Source organism: Saccostrea cucullata, unplaced genomic scaffold (assembly GCF_032062105.1).
Source record: "Saccostrea cucullata isolate Sc308-1 unplaced genomic scaffold, CSIRO_AGI_Scuc_v1 ctg2162, whole genome shotgun sequence".
Lineage (NCBI taxonomy): Eukaryota > Metazoa > Mollusca > Bivalvia > Ostreida > Ostreidae > Saccostrea > Saccostrea cuccullata.
The window spans coordinates 82555-105646 of NW_026934230.1; the positions used below are offsets into that span (position 1 = coordinate 82555).

General features: G+C 33.0%; 1 protein-coding gene across 1 annotated transcript; it reads left to right on the top strand.

Moving 5' to 3' along the window:
- Positions 1-19: 19 nt before the first annotated feature.
- Positions 20-4089, top strand: LOC134240237 (uncharacterized). Its single transcript, XM_062722330.1, has 3 exons — positions 20-92; positions 2600-2639; positions 2973-4089. Exons 2-3 carry the CDS (start codon positions 2614-2616, stop codon positions 3940-3942), a joined length of 996 nt encoding a protein of 331 aa, XP_062578314.1. The 5' UTR covers positions 20-92; positions 2600-2613; the 3' UTR covers positions 3943-4089.
- The last annotated feature ends 19003 nt before the right edge of the window (positions 4090-23092 follow it).

The following is a 23092-nucleotide window of genomic DNA, read 5'->3' on the forward strand; positions in this document are numbered from 1 at the left end:
TTGAATTTCCTTGGGTATATATTTTCAACGCAAGCTTTCAGATAGAATCGGCGAAAACGAGAAGCAGGAGGAAATTGAAATCAAACAAACACGTAAGTACTATGAATTAAAAAAAAATTACTTAATTAACTTAAGTGACTCGATTATGCATATAATTTAAACGCTGCATATTATGTTACTTCAATAGATTCAGTGAGATTACGTTTACTAGTAATTTTAGAAAGTTTGCAGGCGATTATGTTTGCAGCTTTGATGTATCTCTATTTCTTGTAGTCGTTTATATTTGAAATTTAATTTTTAATTAAGTATCTTAGGGATCCGTAGAGAATGGATTATGGAACAATCATAATACACAAACAAAAATGATTGTATGTTGTTTTACATCCCCTTCGAGAATAATAAATAGATGAAGGGCTTCAAATTTTGACATTGACTCGGCACTTAGGGCCATTAAGCAGTGAGGGATCCTTATCGTGCCAGGAACCTGCAATAAGCATAGAAGAACACGTGTAGAGGCGTTAGGGATTTGAAAAAGGTTTATTATTCTAAACATCACATTTTTGTTTTCTTAAAAATGTCCATGTGATTTTTAAAGTAGTTTTAAAGAGCTAGAAAATTACGCCTCATTTATTGTTTCAATTTTAAAATCTTATTTGTCCTTTATTCGACACTCAGTGATTTTTTGCCATCATCTATTATGACATGGGACCTTTGTTTATACGCTTTCTCATCCGAAGGACCGGTCTCCGCGTCCCAAAGTAGCATTCAAACCCGCCATATAAGGATGAACTCCTTAAACTGCCACACTTAACAAGACGCCCTTTATATGTGTATAATTTTTCTTACAGACCTGTGTCTTTATCTATAGACTCTGAAAATTAATTTAAGAAAATAAGCATTGATATTTCTGAAAAAAAATCAATACAGTGACGATAAATTTTGCATATCGTACGAGTCTTTTTCTCTGTATCCCATGGATGTGACTCATTGAATTTTTTTATATCCCACAGTTAAGTGCAGTTTTGATGTCACAATGGATTTTGCGTTAGCATGATGAAGAAAAAAATGAAGTGGCGTCAGATATAGTATATATATAAAAAGAAGAGTGTATTTTAACATTGTTTGTGACGTATAAAACATGAGCTAAAAAGAATCTCCCATGATTTGTAGTTGGATATGACATTTATCCAACTGTTGTTGGATTTTATCCCCAAGGCTCCGGGAATAACAAAAATCGTTGGATAAAAATCACATCCAGCTACAAATCACGGGAGATCCTATATACAGCCCAACAAACTTTTTAAGCTCACGTGGATTTTCGCACAAATTAAGGTCACATTGTTTGGATGTAATATTGTGTATCGTGACAGCAAAATACATTTTAAAAGTATTTGTTTACAAAATTTGAGTTTTATTTCATTTACTGAAACATAATTCACACAAATCAATTGGTAGAACCTTGATATATTCATGGCTGAAAAATAACAACTATTTTAATTGAATTTGAATTTTTGTGGTTTCTTGCAAATTGCAGCTGTTTTATCCGTTCTTTTGAAAGCAATAGCTCTTGACAGAAACGTAGACATGGGCACAGTACAGCTACTGTAACTGTATTTTCTGTTCATTTTGACACTTTAACTCGGGGTGGTAATAGTATTTTACATCTGTTTGTCTGCTTTGTATGTTAATAAGGTGGGATTTTTCAGAGTCAACTTCTAAAATCTAGAATCATGCGAGATTCATCCCACTGCAAAATTTTAACGTTTCAAACCGTAAATGCAGAATTTTCCTTTTCATAGAAGGAATTTACTATTGAAAAAAAAAAAAACAACAAACAATACTTCATTATCCTACCCTTTAGTGTGGTTTCCTTCTGCAATGTTATCCCTTTTGAGCACTACATTTCGAAAAAACCAAAAGGAGTATGCTAAATTAGCAAAGATTTTTAGAAAATACTCACCTTGAAGAAGAAAATCAAAAATTTTCAATCACATGGTGTCAAGGAAATCTCGTTTAATACAATTGGTTAAAACCTATGGTAGAATCATTTAGTCGAAACATCCTACCATTTATTTATAAATTCTCCTTTAAAAAATCCACATTGGAAACTTGAGATAATAATTTTAAAAGACATTTATGCTTGACATTGTATAAGTAATATTACGAAGGGTTATGTCATTGTACTGCAGTTCGAAAATGGTAATTTTTATTACAACAATTTGACCTTAATTTGTGCGAAAAACCATAAGAGCTTAAAAAGTTTATTGAGCAGTATATTAAAACCATACACTCTTTTTTATTGATATAAAATATAAATACCAAAAACTTCTTGAATCCTTTCTATTTATACAGGTATTTTACATATCTAACTGTTCTATGAATATTATTTTTTCTCCACACCTCCTGACCCTGCAACTGAATCTTTTTGAGAATAAGGCGTTTATATATGTCTAATCAGGGTTTCTCAAATTTGCACTGTGGACATGGACCTTTCTGAAAACTCTTTTTGAACCCTACAAAAACACCTCTAGAAATTGTCTTTTGATTAGTTACTCCATTTTAATACATTTATTGTTTTTAAGAGCTTATTATTTTTCAGGAATATCTGTTGAAATGAGTACCATTTCGTCATCATTAAGGTATCAGTATTCTCCGGCTTTCTTTATTTTAAATTGAATATTTAAGTGAATAATATTTATTTAATAATTTTGTGAGCATGCAGTGCATACTGAAATCTTTGCCTTTGTAAAATAAAGTTTTACGAAATAGAAAGTATCCGTATAAAATATATAGAATTTTTGTACGGATAATTTAAAAAAAAAAATTGAATGATAGTTCTTAGTGTGCAAGCCTTGAAATTTCAACCGTTACTACTTACTAAAGGCACTTAATTTGGCCCAAAGGCAAATAGCTATTTTTTTCGATAACCTCAGATTAACAATTATAAAAAAAATGCTCCATTTTTTTTTTAGACCTCGTACTCTTTGGATTGGGAAAAAACGTACAAAAAGTATCCTTGTAATTTTTGCTGTCGGTACCGCATGTGGACTATACATCTCAACATTCATGAACGCTTCTCGTCAACCATTTGGAAAGTCTGTCAAATTTAAGTATGAAGGGCGTAGTCTATTGACAATGTTTTCAACTTGGCCAACGCCCGAATATCCAGAAAAATATGATGTTCGAAATAACACCGTGGCTAACTGGATTAAATTTAAGGAATTTTTTACCCCAATTTATTTTACAAATGACGAAAATTTGAAACATGCCGTTGAAAAAGGCGGCTGGAAAACACTACCGGTGACAAAAGTGGGAAGTGGTAACGATTTACCTGTTTTCAAGAACTTGTTTTTAGACGCTATGAAACACTACGATTCGTGGTTCTATGGTTTTGCGAGTGGGGACATAATGTTTACAGAAGGACTCATCAAAACACTTCTTGCTTTGATTAGAATACCTGAATTTCGAGATAAAGTAATCCTTCTTGTTGGTCAAAGAACAAACGTTGATAATGTTACTATGGAGGAAGCCACGAATTTTGAAACTCTTAAAAAGATCTCAAAAGACAGGGGGCAGTTGTGGACTCCACTGGCTGAAGACTACTTCATTACGTCCAAAAATTTTCCATGGGGAGAACTGCTTGATGTGGTTTCTGGAAGATGTGGGATGGATAACTTTATAGTTATGGAGTCGCTTGACCGAGGTTATATAGTTATTGAAACTACCCAAACAATATTAGCTGTGCATCACACAAGCGTAGGCGGGAATAATGAAAACCTTAGAAAACCTAATGCAAATTATAACATGGATCTGATCAAGAAGTTTTATGGACGTAAGCCTTATAATTACAGCAAAGGACGAACAATTTGTGCTAATTATTTTTCGGAGTTTCTCAACAAACATACAATTATCTTTAGTAAAAAAAGCAAATCTGTTTGTTAGGAATATGTTAATTACGCATCCCTTGCTCAAAAAGTATAATTAATATAAAAATTGTAATTACGGCATTCGGATAAATAACTAGGGTTCAAAATTTTTTTTGAAACATTATTCTCTATTTGCATCTGTAAACAGTGTATTTTCTTTTTAAAGTAATTTTATTTTATAACATTTAATTTAAGTCTTTTCTCTGTGAAAGATTTTCAATTACACACTGTTACATTAGTACGTATATTTAGCGAATCTTTCCGTAGTTTTGTTTGCCTTGGATAAATGTATTTTATAACGAGATATAACAAAATTCATTGAATTATTTAAATATCACGTTGTAAGCACAATGTAATATTTTCTATGTTTTTTATTCCGAAGTATTACAGGGATTTGTAATTACATACAAATTGCAAATTATATGTCCATTATGATCAGTTCAAATTATGACACAATTCAGTGAAGCTGAGAAAACATGTATTCTAAGCAAACAAACTATCTGCCATTTGTATCAAGTCATTTTTTCTGACATTCTAAGAATTAATTACTAAAACCGTCAAAATTGCACCACACCATTCACTAAACTGATAAAAGAGTATGATGTTTTCGTTGTATTTAATTATAATGCAGTATTCATTCAACTGGTAGTACTGCAATTTGTTAGTGCCTTAAACAGTACAAATTATTAAAACCGTCTAAATTGCGCATTCACTAAAGTGATGTATAGGACAGAATTCCAAATATGCAGCTTTAAAAGGACGAGAGACAGGCTGTCCATACGTGGCTGAGAGCGAAAGCCAGCGTGGATAACTGATAAAAGTATAAAACAGCAAATTACATACAATTACATAACATTTACAATAGAGTTATTAATCAATTATTTAATCAATATTTGCTTAATCAATTAATTAATCAATTATTTGCATTGTCCAGGAGGTAATTGTTAACTCAAGTCTACTGTCTTAACTCTGAAGTCCTTGACACCTGTTAAATTTAATAAGCCTGGAGGCACTTTGATCATTGCAATTTTTTCACACAAATTTCATTGGTCACACTACTATAGATAAAAATGGGGTGTATGTTAACGACAAAAATGAATAACCGAAATCTTAATAGTAATTAACAGAATTTAAAGCAACCAATTATGCTGGTGAAAAAAGCAGGAATAACAGATTCAGCCAAATACGAAACCTTGCACATAAACCGATGAAGATGATACTGTTTCATGATTCTGTAAAATCACTAATTTTCGTGGGGGTTAAATTTGTAGTTTTCTAGTTATGGACATGATGAAGAGACCCACGAATTTATGTCCACCCCAAAATGCAATTTTTCACAAATAAAACTATTGGAAAATTTTTCAACCACGAAACCAATTGTACATGAACCAATATATTTTCCTCATATCAACAAAAGTTGACCACTCGAAAATATGTGATTTTTCAGTATATTGAACATAGGGGATGCACCCTTAAAAAACAATATTCAATCCATCAGAATACAGAAAAGGAATGTATCAATTCAAATTTTTAAAAAAATAGAGTAATGCTAGAACATTGCTGAAGTTTGCTGATTTCGGTTGTTGCAACCATGGATATCATTGAAATTAGAATAGAAAATCCATGGCGCAACCACGAAATCAAATCCCCATGAACCAATATATTTTCCTCAAACCACGACAAGTTGACCCTCGAAAATATGTGATTTTACAGTATATTGTAATTTTCTTTATTTAAGAAAAACAATTTTAAGCATTCACTTTTTCCAATTTTTCAGTCAATCGTACTCTTTAAGAAAACTCTTTTTTTTTCTAGAAATATTTTTGAGTGACCAAGGTTTCATCAATTGCAATTTTAATTGCAAGTTTAAAAAAGGAAAAATCCTAATATAAGCACATATGAATTATCAAACAATTTAAGTGACATTTACAAAATATTTTTTATTATTATTCTGCATTCTACATTATTATCCATTATTCTATACATTATATCACCATACAGAATACTCTGAGTGCATAGTTCAACTATGTGCAATGGTGTCCTTTATTTCAAGTTCACAGTGGTTTACTGTACGTTCTTTTTTATGCTGTAACATTTCGGAAAATAATAATCAATAATTTGTATTATCGAACATTATGACAGGTATGGTCACAAAACATAGACTGATTCACAAGACACAAAATGTTTGAAAACAAAAGGCCAAGTGTCATCAAATCCCGGTCTCAAGACCATAAACTGAGAACAGACTTAAGTCAAAATTAAGTAAAATCGATATTACTCTCAAAATAAGTTTGTATTGAAATAAAATAATTTATTTTCATGTTTGAATTGAAATTTATGCGAGGCACAATATTAATTTTTAATGCTAATATGTTGATAAAACATAAGATGTTTAAAATCCAAATTTTGACTTAAATCTGTTCTAAGTTTATGGTCTTTGGGCCTGTTCTTTTTTGCCTTTTGGCGAAGAGCAATGCTAAACCCTTTTTTTATATTCCCCTAATAACCAATATGTACAACATCAAAAAAGGTCATGAGACTTTTACCATATAAAACAATCTATTAAATTTTTAATTTGCATTGAAAACTATTATCATTTAAAAAAAACCCACACATTACCAATTACAAAGTTTATATTATTTTCGCCTTGTGTCATGTGTACCTTTTTAAACTTATCAGACGAACTTTTTTCATAAAGTTAAACTTCACACAATCAAAACAAAACTTTGTTGACTTTATACTATAATATTATATAATAAATTACAGAAAAATAATTGGATAATGACAATACTTTAAACCAAATTTTATTCGCGACGACTTATTTTCGCGATTTACCGGTGGTACACTCGTTCGCAACGATTAATTTTTGCTATCAAACATTTTGTGAATTTGTTGTTAATACAACAGAAACTTTCAGGACCGGTTCGCGGCGAGAAATATTCGCGATGAGGAGGATCTCGCGAAAATTTCTCGCACGCAAATAAAAGTCGGTTTACAGCATGCTAACACTCGATTCCCGCTTACATTTTGGATCCATTTATTTCAATAAAAACAGCATTTTAGCAAAAAAAAAAACATCTTTGTTTAATACAAAGAGCAGTTCAATGGTAAATGATGAATTCCCACCTACATTTTGGATCCATTTAATTCAATAAAAACAACATTTTGGCAAAAAAGAAATCTTTGTTTAATACAAAGAACAGGTTAATGATAAATGATGGATTGCCTTAATACTAGCGCTAGATAGTAAATTATCCACAATTCCCGCTCTTAAAAAGAGGGGAGTAGACGATATTTTCCATTGAAATCGGACTTTCAAGCATTACCATATTTTGAAATAGTCTTGGATGTGATTAAATGTTCCTAATATCTTTTCTAATGTTTTAGGCAAATAAATAAAACAAATATGTTAATAAAATATAATATTTCAGTTGTAAATTGCCAATTAAATTGGTTGAATATAAGCATTTTGTCGGGTTTTTTTTGTCAATAAACATGTGTTCTCCCCGTGTCAAATTAAAAGCTTTCGTATGAATATGACAGTTTATGTTAACTGTAAAAAAGAATATTTGTGACACGAGGAGGGAGGAGTGTTTTTAAAATATTTTCCGTTTTCCGTTGATTTCTATAGTGAAAAACACAAGTTTTACCAAAATTTTAGAGTTATCTCTCTTTGGTTTTCCAATTAAGTAATGTTTTTGAAAATCCATAAAATTATCTTTAAAAAATATTAAAAATTCATCGAATATGTTTACTTTTGGAAATTGACTTGGAGGTAGGTGGGAGAACAATACAATCGTTCGCAGTTCTTTATATAGCTGTAGATTCAAAATAACTTCATTTTATCCATAAATTTGAAATATCCGTGTTCGTACTAAACGAGTCATACTGTCTTTATTGATTTTACAAAGTTTCACGTCCAACTGCTATTTTTCTCATCCTTTGATATAAATACAAGCCAGTAAAGCTACAGTCTCGACAGAGACTTCTGGTTATCCCCTCGAAACGGAGTTATATGGTAACACAATTGAGTGTGTTCGTTTGTGGGCGAATGAGATAGTACTGTAAAAATCAAAAGTGAAGTCGTATGCTTTCTTTATTTGAAGGTATTCTCCTTACGATGGAATGCTCCGTTTTGTTGTGCTCTTGTTTAATTTTAATTTGTGTGTATATTTTAATTGAAGGCAGTAAAGTGTAATTGACTTCAGCCCAATTTGCAAGATGTTTGTCGTTATAGCTCAGTTACATTTTTGGGACAAAGTGTATTAAGTGTTTGAAGTTCTTTTTTCCAACCTCTAATAATTTAGAAACGATTTTCACGAATAGTGTAAAATTAGAGTTCATGTCAAATTATTATTGTTGCAGTAGGGGCTTACTTGTAAGATTAGGAGAAACCCATAATATTCTTGACCTATGAACCTCTAGTTTCTTTAGAAGAAAATCATTCTTAAAGTCTATATGTTAAAAAAGGAGCAAAATGAGTATTAAACAAGATGTGTTTATGAAACGCTGTGCGGCCGATGGCAAGCATTTCGAAAAAAAAAAACTAGTATTATAATAGTACATTGCATTAAGGTCACAGTCAAGGTTATTGACCTTTTTGTAATTTGAAAGAACTTAACTAGTGGAGTGTGAATATCAAATATGAAGTCTTTATAACCTATGGTTCAAAAGTAACGACGAGAGTTAGAAAAGGCTATTCTTAGCATATGGGTCACAGTTAAGGTTAAAAGGTCATTGACCTTGGTGTCATTTGAACGAATTCAAAGTATGCATACTAAATCTGAAGTCTCTATATACCTTTGGTTCAAAGTTATGGTTAAAGTTGAAAACAGACAGACAATCAGATAAACAGACAGACAGAACAAAAACAATATACGCCTCGGATAACAGCGCCTGTGATCATGCTTTGTCCTTCTGCAGAACAGCGTCAAACTAATTTAAAATAAATTGAAGGACGTGTGGGCGTACTATTTCGTTTACACCGATACATTGTCTTCCATTGCATCATCATAAAAGGAGTCCATTCATGTGTATATGTGCCTGCCTAATGGATCATGAGAGATCCGGTCCATTCTACTTCAAAATTTGAAAGTTTCAAGCTCTTGATAATTAATAATTTTCCTTTCAATAGAAGTAATTTTAAATTTTCAACAAAAATAAGCACTACTTCATTAACCTTCATTTAAGCATCAATTCTTGATGCAGCGTCGTACTTTATGCGCCCTTAGTTTTCGACAAAACCAAAACAAGTATGTTTAATTAATAAATTATTTAGAAAAGTACTTATTTTTATATGTTATATGTAATTAAAAAAAAATCAACTAAATGGTTTCAAAGAAAGATTGTTTTATTCAATTTGTGAATATGTATGGTAGATTAATTTAGCTATTACACCTTATCACTCATTAATAAATTCCTCTTAAAATAATTTTAAAGGATATTAACCGTTTACATGATATATATGCAATGAAACTAAGGGCTTTGTCGTCATACTTAGGTTCTATAATGTTATTTTTATTACAATAGGAAGGCGACCTTAATTTGTGCGAAAAAAAGTGTGAGCTTAGAAAATGCACAGGGCTATACATATTTTTTCTGCTCATATACACAAACAGTAACTTTATTAAGTATCAGTCACATTATCCAAAGATGGGGTATATGATGTGCAACGGATGTTTTTTTTTAAATAAAAATTGTTGCCGATTAAGTATAAGTCACATTATCCAGCGAAAGGGTATACGATGGGAAACCGATCGTTTTTTGATAAAAAATGACGTGGCTGTTGGCAGGAGACCTATAGTAATAGGATGGTGACTGGGGCCATTTGGCGAATCGATGGGAGTCATCAGTAGAAAATAAGTTGCAATTAAAACTCAGCGATATCTCCACCGATGCCCCACATCGCTCCTCATCGGCATTCCATCAATAACACATCTATCAAGAATTGGACGATGGTCAATTGTCCGTTGAATTTTAGGTCATCGGGGGATTGAGTAGTGGGGAACAGAAATCGGCCGATCGTCAGTCGATGTTCGACCAAACATTGGCCCATAGCCTAGCGATAGAAGATCGATGTACGAACGATCTTCACCAATGTATGAGTGATGTAATATACACTGGTAGATTACACTGAAACATCGATTTATGATTAGCAATTGATCTCTGGGCCTTTGTGAATCCGGTCGGCAACTACGCCATTTTTATAAAAAAAAAATCGCATTAGTTGCCCATCGTATACCGCATCGCTGAAGAAAGTGACTGATACTTAAAGGACTACCTGGCCGATGTAGACTGACGTTTGGGCATTCCTCACACCACAGATTACCACCGATTACTACCAGTCTACAGCCACTGGTCGGGAAATGTGACTAAGGCTTATGCCTAGGTCACATTTCCCGGCCGGTAGCCGTAGACCGGTGATAATCGGTAGTAATCCGTGGTGTTAAAGATGCCCAAACATCGGTACACATCGGACCAGTAGTCCTTAAAGTATCAGTCACATTATCAGCGCTGGGTATACGATGGGCAATCAATGTGTTTTATGATAAAAATGGCGTGGTTGCCGGCCGGACTTACAAAGGCCCAGCGATGCATTGCTAATCATAAACGATGTTCCAGGATAATCGGCCGATGTATATTACATCGCTCACACATTGGTGAACATCGTTCGTACATCGGTCGACTATGGGCCAAAGTTTGGTCGAACATCGACCGATGATCGGCCGTTATCTGTTGAACACTATTCAATCCCCCGATGACCTCAGATTGAACGGAAATTGGACTGTGCTCGGCCATACACCGGCCGATCCTTGAAAGATGTGTTAATGATGGGTTGCCGATGAGGAGCGATGTGAGGCATCGTTGGAGACATCGCTGAATTTTAACTACGAATTATTTCCTACCGATGACCCCACCGATTCGCAAAATGGCCTCATTCACCGTCCGATCACTAGTGATGCCCGGCCAGCAACCACGCCATTTCCATCAAAAAACGCATCGGTTTCTCATCGTATACCCCATTGCTGGATAAAGTGACTGATACTTTAAACGGACGTTGACGAAGGCCATCGGTGGAATCATCGGGAAGAAAAAAGTTATATTTCTATATCCTTCTTGAAGGCCCACATTGCTCCTCATCGGCAATTCATCCTTTTGCACATCTTTTAAGGATCGGACGATGTATAGCCGAGCATCGTCCTGTGTCCTTTGAATCTGAGGCCATGGGGGCGGGTGATGGGCAACAGACATCGGCCGATCATCGGCCAATGTTCGACCAAACATTGGTCCATTATTTACGATCGCTGTAGGAATGATTTTCGCCAATAATCGCTGTAATAAACATCAAACAATTACTGCTCAAACATCTGTCTATAATTATACCAAAATTTAATTATTGTTTGTTTTGACTTGCGTCCCGCTTCATTGAAAAAAAAATGTCAGCAAAAGTCAGAAGATATGTTTAATATGAATCTGAATAGATTTTAAACATAAAAGATACGTTTAAAAATATATCTGAAAAGTTTTATTTCAACAAATATGGGTGATTAACAATAGATTATTGGAACTTAACTAGTAACTTTATAAAATTTATAAAATAAATTAAAAAAGAATTATAAATTAAAAAGAGTGTCAAGAAATATGTTTTAAAGATATACTCAGAACAGAGAGGAGATCTGAAAAAAAGTTGTATTGTAAAGAAGGTACAATGTATTGGGTTGATTTTCATGATTGTTTATGTAATAATTATGCCCCCGTAAACGAAGTTTCGGGGGTATATAGTTTTTGTCGTGTCCGTCTGTCTGTCTGTCTGTCTCTCTGTCTCCCTGTCTTTCTGTCTCTCTGTCTGTTTGTCCGCAAAAACTTTAACCTTGTCCATAACTTTTGATTTAGTGGAGCTGTGACTTTTATATTTCACATGTTTATTCCTTGTGACAAGACCTATCTTTGGGTAACCACCAAATTTGACCTTTTGACCTTGACCTTGGAATTTGACCCATTTTACAACAAAAAATTCAAAAATTTACTTTGGCCATAACTTTTGAACAATAGATACCAAGACATTTATACTTCACATATATATTCTTTGTGGCAAGACCTTTTACTGGCAACCACCAAGCTTGACCTTTTGACCTTGGAGATTTACGCACTAATGAGAAAACTTTAACCTTAGCAATAACTTTTGAACGGTAAGAGCTAGAGCTTTCATACTTCAAATATGTAATCCTTGTAAGAAGACACTTCATTGGATACCAAGAACTTTGAACTTTTGACCTTGACCTTCTGAAAAAATAAACCTTGACCATATTTTGAAAGAATAAGAGCTAGTGCTTTCATACTTTACATATTTTATTCCTGTGACAAGACCTTTCATTTGATATTGACCTTTTGACCTTGACGTTAGATTTTGACCTTTTAAAAAACATAACTTTGGCCACAACTTTTGAACGGTTAGGGATAGAGCTTCCATTCTCCAAATATGTATTCCTTGTAGCAAGAGCTGTCATTGGATACCAAAAACCTTTTTGACCTTGACCTTGGAGATTTCCGGACTTATGAAAAAAACATAAACCTTGCCATAACATTTGAAGAGTAAGGGCTAAGGCTTATATACTTCACATATGTAATTCTTGTTACAAGACCTTTCATTCAATTTCAATATCCTTGACCTTGATCTTGGTGTTTTACCTGCTATAATAAAAATCTTTTTAACCTTGGCCATAAATTTTGAATGGTTAGGGCTAGGGCTTCCATACTTCAAATATGTGATCTTTGTGGAAAGACCTTTCATTTGATACCAAATGCATTATTACCTTATGACTTGATCTTGAAGATTTATGTACATGTACTTATGAAAAAACTTTAGCCTGGCCATGAAAAAAGGAACAGATGGTGATAGGGCTTTCATGTTTTACAATTGTATTTCCAGTTAGGAGACCCTACTTTGGGTACCAAAATATTAACTTTGCATCAAAGAAAAGTTTAATCTTCACTATGTTGCCATACGGGGGCATAGTGTTTCACAAACACATCTTGTTTTATCAGTAAAATTCATCCTGCATAAAGCTGTATGGATGTAATTAGAATAAAAGTTTTCATTAACCTTTATTCGTCAGGGCCCCGAGTATGTAACCATTTTTAGCAAGGAAATGTTATTTTCTGAATTTTTTCCCAATGCTTCGAAAACGATTTAAAATTGTACACGCGAATAAGAAATTTAAAAAAAAAAAATGAAGAAAAGAATGAAAGCAATTAGAATAGAATTATTTACCCTTTATATAGGACACTCTTGCAATCTCTTTTAAATCTCAACTGAGACATTCTTTAATGAGAAACATAAAGGTTCTGGTGCAAAATTTAAAGAGATATGAGACCCGTGCAAGTTGTATTGTCAATAATCATCGACCCGTTAGATTTCAATATTTGTACAAAACAAGGAAGAAAATATATTGTCCGACTTTGTAACACTTTGACGTGGTGTGTATAGTTAATTTCATGTGCATGGTTAGCAACAAAACACGTAATTTTTCAAAATAGGGAAAAGGAATATTAAAGAGATCATACACCTGACGTTCTAAAACTTTATAAAGCAGTTAAACATGTTAAAGAGGGAAGTAGACTCAGTGTTGTAAACTTTAAATTACGCGATCGATCTTTTTCAGTGGAAAAGAATGCAAGAATTTGCCTAAAAAGGTAAGTATAAAACAATAGTCAGTAACTTTTATTTTGAATGGAATGATATCATAATTATATTTCAATTATGTATATTAGATAATTGAGGTCCGATGTGTACGCGCATAATTTTGTCACTGCTCTCTGCGCCACCTTTTCCGAAAACGTTTATTTTTCGAACCATGCCGTGTTGCAACGCGAAATGTAATAACAACGCGAACTGTAATAATCCTGGATTATTATATTTCGCATTATTACATTTTGCGTCGAAATCAACCCAGATTGTTATAACGAAAAATGTAACAACACACTTTTGAGGATTATTACATTTTGCGTTATACCATTTTGCGTCGATATCAACGCAAAATGTAAGAACGCAAAATGTAATAAAACAATATTGTGATTAATACATTTTGCGTTGGTACATTTTGCGCTGAAATTAAGCAACACGAAAGAATGCAAAAAGTAATAACACAATTTTTGGGTCAGCCAGATTGAGTACAATTTACAATAGAGTAGTGGCCGATAAAATAAAAGGAAAAATATAGATAGATGCATGCGCAATTTCTTGCAATAAATGAATTTTATGAATTATATAATATATTGGCCCCGTGGGGATCCGGGTTAGAATAGGTCCTCAGTATCCCCTTGCTTGTCGTAAAAGGCGACTAAATGGGGCGTTCCTTCGGATGAGACCGTATAAACCGAGGCCCCGTATCACAGCAGGTGTGGCACGATAAAGATCCCTCCCTGCTCAAAGCCCGTAAGTGCCGAGCATAGGCCTAAATTTGCAGCCCCTCACCGGCAATGGTGACGTCTCCATATCAGTGAAATATTCTGGAGAGGGACGTTAAACAGTATACAATCAATCAATATGATATATTGAATTTGATTATCTACATAATTTAATACATTTATTCAAAGTATAGGTGTTGCAAATTTGTAACGTGAGTGTGTGGGCGGGGTTGTTAGGGGACGGGGGTACTGATCAATGTGCTTTTTATAAACAAATGCAATTAATTTAAAAAAAAAACAAAAACATTTATACTGGTAAATATATAGCAGAGAGGGGTTTTATCGACAATTATGATACCATACTGTTCCATACAAATCAACAGCAGACAAGCAAAAAAAACTTCTCTCTATCTTCTTCCTACTAATGATAAAATGTATTGTTTCTGCATGTCCGTAGTAATACAATGATAAACATACGAAGTAAACACCCAAAACCTCCTTGCTTGACACACACATAACTTCTGACTTGTTAACCAATGCACACATGCCGAACATATATATCAAGAGCTATAAATGGACCTATGGTTAATCTTTAGCATTAAATATTTGTTATTGGTTAGAAATTTAATAAGACTGGTCTATCAAAAATATGCCAATCAAAGTTAAATTAATGCTTTATAATTAAGTACAGTGTATTCAATAAAACTAAAGTTAGACTTAGAAAAAAAAGATACATTAAGATGTATATTTATATACGTATAAGCTGTAACTTTGGTCTCATTGTTTTAGTTCTAAATATTTTGTGTATTAAACGCAATCAAAACAATATTTATATTTTGTTTTATAACATATTGTTATTAAATTTTGCTTTGTCTTCAGTGCAAATATAAAATAAAGCAAAATGTTTTACATTTTGCGTTGATCTAGGTGCAAAATGTAATAATCTAAATATCTTATTACACTGTATTACATTTTGTGTTATCACATTTCGCGTTGATCTCGAAGCAAAATGTAATAAAGCAAAATGTTTTAATCCAGGTTTATTACATTTCGCGTTGATATTACATTTTGCGATGTAACAATGCCGATCCTGTCTTACTTGATTCTAACCTCGAATTCTCGTGTCGCTGTTTTAAACATTTGGCGTTATCATTCGTACGCCGCGATTTTACCGGACAACCCTCGTATATTTGAAATTGAATATAATCTTACATTATGTAATTCATATTTAGTAAAGAATTATACATGTAAATATCAATGACACAATTTTTTTTAATTTTAGCTTGTCCAAGAATTTTACTGACAACTCTCGTACATAACTGGCACGACAGAAGAAAAAACACCCATTAGTTTCATGTTACGTAATGAATCTGTGTAAAACCAAGGATTCATTAATAATTTGGTCAATCTCAGTTCTCTTGTATTATATTCTTAATAGATATAATTAACTCAAGAAGTTCTTTATGCAACAGGGCCTTGTAACTTGTACTGTCTTATACACCCCCCTTGTTCTTGAAAAGTATGTTAAGTTCACTTTCAGCTGTGCTTAAATGATATTTTTCATTTCAGTTTTCTTGCAAATTCTAGAAAATCTTGTTTGGATATAGTTTAATCCCTTGAGAAATAATATTGATTCACTCTGTGAATGATTTGAGAGATTCAATAGAGAAACAATCTTCTAGCTAAACATTAATTTTTGACCCTATGACCTTAACCATGAAGATAAACTTATATATCATAATAGAAAATTTGATTATAGTTTTTGATAAGAGAAGCGAATTTTAAAAGTGCATTACTTTCCAAATATTCAATGATTTTTGTTCCCATGCATGACCTGGAAATTTGATCTACCTTTCGAAAATTTAACATTACTTTAATTTACTCATACAATTTGGATTAGATAAGATTTTCATATAATCTATGTACGCCGATGTAAAATGAATCCTGCTGTTTAATGATATTAACCCTATGACCTTGCCCGTCAAGTGTGACCTAATTGTTAAACATTTTATCAATATTGCTAATTTTTGAAGGAACGAATAAAGTTCATTTATATTAAATTGATGCAGATATTTTAGGGTGGAAAATATAAGCATGATTTGTCTCATTAAAACAAAAACTCTGTAGAAATAACAAAACTTGTTCGACATCGCATTTTAAATTGATGTGCTTTTAATTCAATTGAGATAAATTCGAAACCATCCTATATCATTTTAGTAGGCCCTCGAACTTGTCCTTTGTTTTCAGTAAGTTGTACGATTGTAACTATTTTGCTGATTTAGCACTGAATTAATTTTTTCGTTCAAAGTCCCTATTCCCATTCCATCTTTAGCCATCACATAGACCCTTACATACTGAGTACTTTTCTCTTACAGTAGATCTAAATATTTTTAAAAAATTCAGTTTTAAAAAAGAAGAGGAATCGAACTTTAGAATCGACCCCTCCCTCTCCCTCACTTTTAGTTTCCATGAAAAGAATTTTCGTTGAAGTGGAGTTTAATTAGAGGTTTCAGTTGTATTTATTCGAAAAATATTTCATTTTTCTCCCCCCCCCCCCTTTAATACGTACCTAGCTCACAGATCAATGATCGAAGGTTTCCTACTTCTTTGGATACCCATACAGTTTACCTGCTTTATGGGATTGTATGCCCTTTCCATACTTATAAATGGAAATAAAGAGTTTTCAAAGAGCGTTTCGCATATGCTTTCATCAACATTTAATTTAGGTTGATGTTGAGGATTTTTGGTGACGGCGGGGTCAGATTTTAATCAGATTGAGGCAATTGAATAGAGGCGTTATCCTATCCCTAAACTAGGTTTTGTTCAAATAAATGGTTACTTGGTACTATTTTGATTGGTTAAATGAGTTTAAAGGCATTTTTTTAAATATTAAAAAATGAAACATCACTAAATAAATTATGAAAAAGGCAAGACCCATTGCTTTTAACCAAATATATACTAAGTAAATGAAAAGCAGATACATGTATTTTTAAGGTTATTTCTGGTGTCTTAATTCGGACTCTGAATGATACAAGGATATATAGTTTTATATTTATACAGTGTACTACAGTATACAGTGGGTATGTTTTACTTATATATATATAAATACAACTTTTAAAACCTAAAGTTATTCTTAAAATTAATTATTAATGGTACATTTTTTCGTTTATCCATATCAGGCTCATCAGCAATAAAAGTAAGTTTATTTGGAAAAAAAATCTTTTGACGCTTTAGGTTAAACGTAATAACGTAAAACGCCAAATTTTTACGTGTGTGACATTTATGTTGACATTGTAAAAACCCTGAAAAACAAACACTGCTTTTTAGAATCAAGTCAGTTTCATATCAAAATAAAGTTTTGATTTTGCACATTTTGTATTAAAAGTCGTTTGGTGCCAAATTAGAAAAATGAATTCTTAAAATGAAGGTTATTGCTGGAGTTAAGCATAAAAATACGACGTTTTTGCCGTCAAATTCTATTGTTACATATACTTACATGTTGTACAAATATGTGAAACAGCAATTATCATTAAAATCTAATTTTAGAAATTAAAATTTTAAAATTAAAATAAAAGTTAAATTTCTGTCTAGAGATCTTTTCCTAAATAACATGCCAACATTTTGTAGAATTTAAAATAATTTTCAACATTAATTTTTAACCCAGCATTACAAAATTTACCATTTTACGAATCTTAAAAACTTTATGACATTGAAACTTAAAACTTTGTGAAACACCATCTTATTCAACACAATCCTCACAATAAATCGGCTTAATATCAGAAATCCAACATACATATCCACCCAAAATATCAGTCTTTTATAAAATATAGTTCTTAACACACAAAAAGGATTATTGAGATTTAATTAAAAAATTGATTAAGCTCATGTAATTATTATTCTAAATTTTGAGAGACGCGTTCAGAGCATACGAATTGAATGACATTACAGTTTTAAGAATTTACGTCATTTGCATCAGATTTTGAATTTTTCAGCCAAATTTTAAGTTTGTATTGTTTGTTTTAAGGAAGTTATCAACATTTTGTAATTGCATGTGCGACGCCCCTGTTACCGGTCTACATGTGTTTTTCACGTAATTGACGGAATAGTCAATTTAATATCTTTGACAAGTGGAATTCTTTTTAACAACATTCTTGTTTAAATGTATTAAGTAAACAATTACCGATCGAATGATATTTAGTTTTCATATAGTGAATTGTTTTAAAATTATGAAAATAGCGCAAATCCTGCCGCAATAGTAATTTTTAACTTTTTGAACCAATACCGTGTGCGACGTCATACTTCTCGGGCATGGGGAAGTTGTTCCCAGCACTTTTCAGGTTACGAAATTTGTCTTAAATAAAATACAATTTCATAGTGAAAAGTTATCCGTATATCGTTGAAATTTTTCGATCTTCGTATCCGTGCATATTTTTTTCCCCAATTTTAACCATGTCACGTGACAAGCAGCTGATATACGTGAAGTGGCCGAACTCGAATCCCCATTAAACTAAAACATGCTTTTAAAAAAGGATATCACCATTATATTGATTTTCTTGGAATATTTTAAAGCATATCTCCTATGGGCGTCCTTAACCTAGCTGCGAAGTTTAAGCCAGGACAGATTTCTGATATAGACAAGTTGATATCTCAGAGATTTAAACAGACTCGTTTAAAGTCAGAATTTCGTAAATATTCTATATGGTCGTTATAATGGTCTTGTTATTAAATAAAACCTATTGTTGGGCCTTATTTTGGCTATCCTGTTTCATACTACAGTCACTGTTACGTCTTTGTTTTTATATCGAATTTGGCTTCGGAAATGTCCAGCTACCCAATCAACAGAAAAGGCACACGGTGAATATGACAGGAGAATCTTACTCCGACTAAAGTATCAGTCACATTATCCAGCGATGGGGTATACGATTAGAAACCGATGCGTATTTTGATGGAAATGGCGTGGTTGCCGGCCGGGCACCACTAGTGATCGGACGGTGACTGAGGCCATTTTGCGAATCGGTGGGGTCATCGGTAGGAAATAATTCGTAGTTAAAATTCAGCGATGTCTCCAACGATGCCTCTAATCGCTCCTCATCGGCAACCCATCATTAACACGTCTTTCAAGGATCGGCCGGTGTATGGCCGAGCATCGTCCAATTTCCGTTTAATCTGAGGTCATCGGGGGGTTGATTTGTGTTTAACAGATAACGGCCGATCATCGGTCGATGTTCGACCAAACATTGGCCTGTAGTCGACCGATGTACAAAAGATGTTCACCAATGTATGAGCGATGTAATATACATCGGCCGATTATCCTGGAACATCGTTTTATGATAAGCAATGCATCGCTGGGCCTTTGTAAGTCCGGCCGGCAACCACACCATTTTTATCATAAAACGCATTGGTTGCCCATCGTATACCCATCGCTGGATAATGTGACTGATACTTCAAGGACTACTAGTCCGATGTGTACCGATGTAGGGGAATCGTTAATACCACGGATGACCACCGATTACCACCGGTCTACGGCTACCGACAGGGAAATGTGACCTAGGCATAAGCACCTAAATTTTTTTTTTTAAATCGATCACTGTTCATTACGAGGGCCGTTCAAAAATTACGCGGACTCTGCTATTATTTACTCTTATGGACGTCATATACATGTAGTTATGAAATTTCACAGAAATAAAGATTTCAATAAATTTTGATCAAAATTTCTGTATTCTGGAAAAGTTCTACTAAAATTATCGGTATGTAGATATCGTTGATGTAGAGGTACTAAGCGCGACAAAAAATCTGAAAGAAAAGCATGTGGAATCCAAAATTTAGCTTATCAATTTTCTATAATTCGCGATATTTTTCGACAGTTTTCTCATCGTTGATGTAGAGGTACGAAGCGCGACAAAAAATCTGAAAGAAAAGCATGTGGAATCCAAAATTTAGCTTATCAATTTTCTATAATTCGCGATATTTTTCGACAGTTTTCTCAAATGTTTCTTTAAAGTGTTCTATTATTATGTATCTAGATTTCTGACATGATATTTGAAGTACTAACAGAAATATAGTGAGTTTTTCTCTGATGCGATTTCCGTGAAAACGAATGTGAAAATAACGTCTCCTGAATTGACGGGGCACCACAATTTTGTTAAATTATGTGTAATGCTCGAGATATCGCTAAAATAGATCCAAAATATGCATAATAAAACATGAAGTATACTAGGGTATTCATGACATTTGTCCAAAATAGCTTATTGAAATCTTAGATCGTTAGACCTCTGTAAAAAGGCTATACGTGAGGACGGGAAGAAGATTTTCAACGTAAACTTTATTCGGATTGTAAAGAACGTGATTGAGAGTGACAAATGACACGCTATATCTCATAAATACCTATAGTTTTTGGTTTTAAAACTAATAAAAAGATTATTCTTTACTTCTTTGATAGATGTTACATATAAGCTTGACAAAAAATCGTGTTTGCATGTTGAGTAGATAAAGGCCCTTTCATAATTGGCGCACGAGCACTTTACAACACTTTGCGATGAGAAAAGTTTAGTTTCGCACGAGCTATCGCATACATTGCACGATGTCTCGCATTCATTGCATGAACAGAACAGAACAGAACATTTTATTTCTAATTTAGAGCCCATAACGGACAAGTATGAAATTTTTACAATAATAAGGAAAAGATAAGCCAATGAATAGCATGTTTTAGTGGTCACATCAGGTCTCTTCAAAATAGTCAACATGCACACTATTCAGACGCGACCAAATGCGATCCAAATTATCGCAATTCAACGCAGGAATATTAGTGCGAACGTTTTACAACGATTTATGTACTCATAAGACTGATGCACGATTTTTAAAAATAGTAAGATTAATCGCAGCTGTCTTTGCGTGTGTTTTGCGACCATGAGACTGTTGCTCAACAAGTCTCATGTAATCCTGCAACGTTTTACTACCATTGCTTGATTTATCACCTTCATTTGTCGTGCTTTGCAACAGGTATATATTATACCGTGTATAATTATAAGCATCGTAACTATGTCAACTGAAGAGCGTCGGAAACGGGTGGTATATATACCCGGCTCTCAGACTCGCACGAACATTCGTACAATGGAATGCATGAGCGCACGAGCAGTCGTATTGTCGCACGTTCAATCGTCCAATTACCTGATCAGTCGTGTAATCCTATCGCATTATCTTACAGCACTCGCTTTCATTCTACAACAGTCGCATATAGAGGCAAGATATACCGCAAAATTTAATGCACAACAATCGCTTTAGATCGTGCGAATTTTGTACGAACACTTTTTTCAAATGCGATTATTTTGGCAAAAGATCATAAACAAAATATTCGGTCGCACGAATATTTTGTCGCTTCTGCTCGTGTGCCAATTGTGAAAGAGCCTTAAGGTAGCTCAAACTGTACAGGTACTCTTGGGAAAGTGTTGAGAAAATGAAAGCTCAATCACATTTTTTTATACTACCTGTGGCGTCGAAGATTTTGCTGCTCCGTGACTTAATGATATGTCCTGAAAAATCCTTCAAAATTGATACCAATTTACAAAATTTTGATATGAAATTTTGAAGACCATATAAGTAAAGATTCTTTTATATTATGTGTGACAGTTTGCCGGATTATTTTTTCTGTGCAACAAATCCGAGTAATTTTTGAACGGACCTCGCATCTTAATTGTTTTATAGTGTTCATTTTTTTAGTCATTGTATAAAACCAATTGTCTTATTGAAATATATTATTGGGAATTTGATTAAATACAATATAATTCTCATGGATACGTCGGCAATGCAATATCCCTCCTAAGTAGGTAATCTTATCAATAACTACTTTAACTCATTGTAGTAATAGGAATATATATAATACACGATTAGATTTGTTGATTTTCGATTTGATACACAGAGAGGTCATGGCTATTAAATAAACATAAAAATTGTTTTGATATTTCTCAAAAAGTACCCCCTGTACATTTTTTCCCTGATTTTTATATAACTTGACATGTAAGTACACTACTTTGAGTAACATATAATTTTTTCATGGCTTTTTTACCTTTATGAACAGTGTTGATATGGTTATTAAAATATGAATTTCTGTAGATTCTCTCGTGAGGCAACATCTCCTAGAGGTTGACTTTAGTTTGATTTCAATAAAGTTTGAAATAAAGGAAAAAACAATCATTATTTTGCTGTTTAATTATTTGAAGTCCAAAAGAGACTCTCTCTCTCTCTCTCTCTCTCTCTCTCTCTGAGTACAAACCAGTTAAGCTACAGTTTCTTCAGAGATGAACATTAAAATGCTTTTACCACACATCCTTCATGATTAATTGTAATGCAAGTATTTTTGTTGTTTTTTTTTGTCAGATTCAATTCCAATATCAGATTCGTTTGCCAAATCAACTTAGTCAAAGATTCAACAGCGGTGTGTACATTTGTTTTGACTACAGTTTTAAAATGTTTTATTAACCTAGGAAATGCTCTGTTCAAATCTGTGTGAAAAGAGAAAAAAGTATGATATGTAAATAAGTTAAGTTAAACATACACAATATTAAAGATATGAAAATGAACTTGGCACATTTAATTCAATCTAAAGAGAGTCAAATTTTTGATTTAAAGAATAATAAAAAAACAACACATTATTGCCTTTAGTTAGAATTAGTTTACCACAATGCTGTAATTTGCAGAAAAATATCCTTGAGGAAATCTACACATGATTTTGTCATGAAGTGAATGCAAAAAAAAAAAAACAA

Excerpts from the sequence above, each read along its gene's own strand:
- LOC134240237 (XM_062722330.1), top strand. The coding sequence starts at position 2,614 with ATGAGTACCATTTCGTCATCATTAAG. Across the intron at positions 2,640-2,972 it reads ACCATTTCGTCATCATTAAG|ACCTCGTACTCTTTGGATTG; the intron begins GTATCAGTATTC and ends TTTTTTTTTTAG.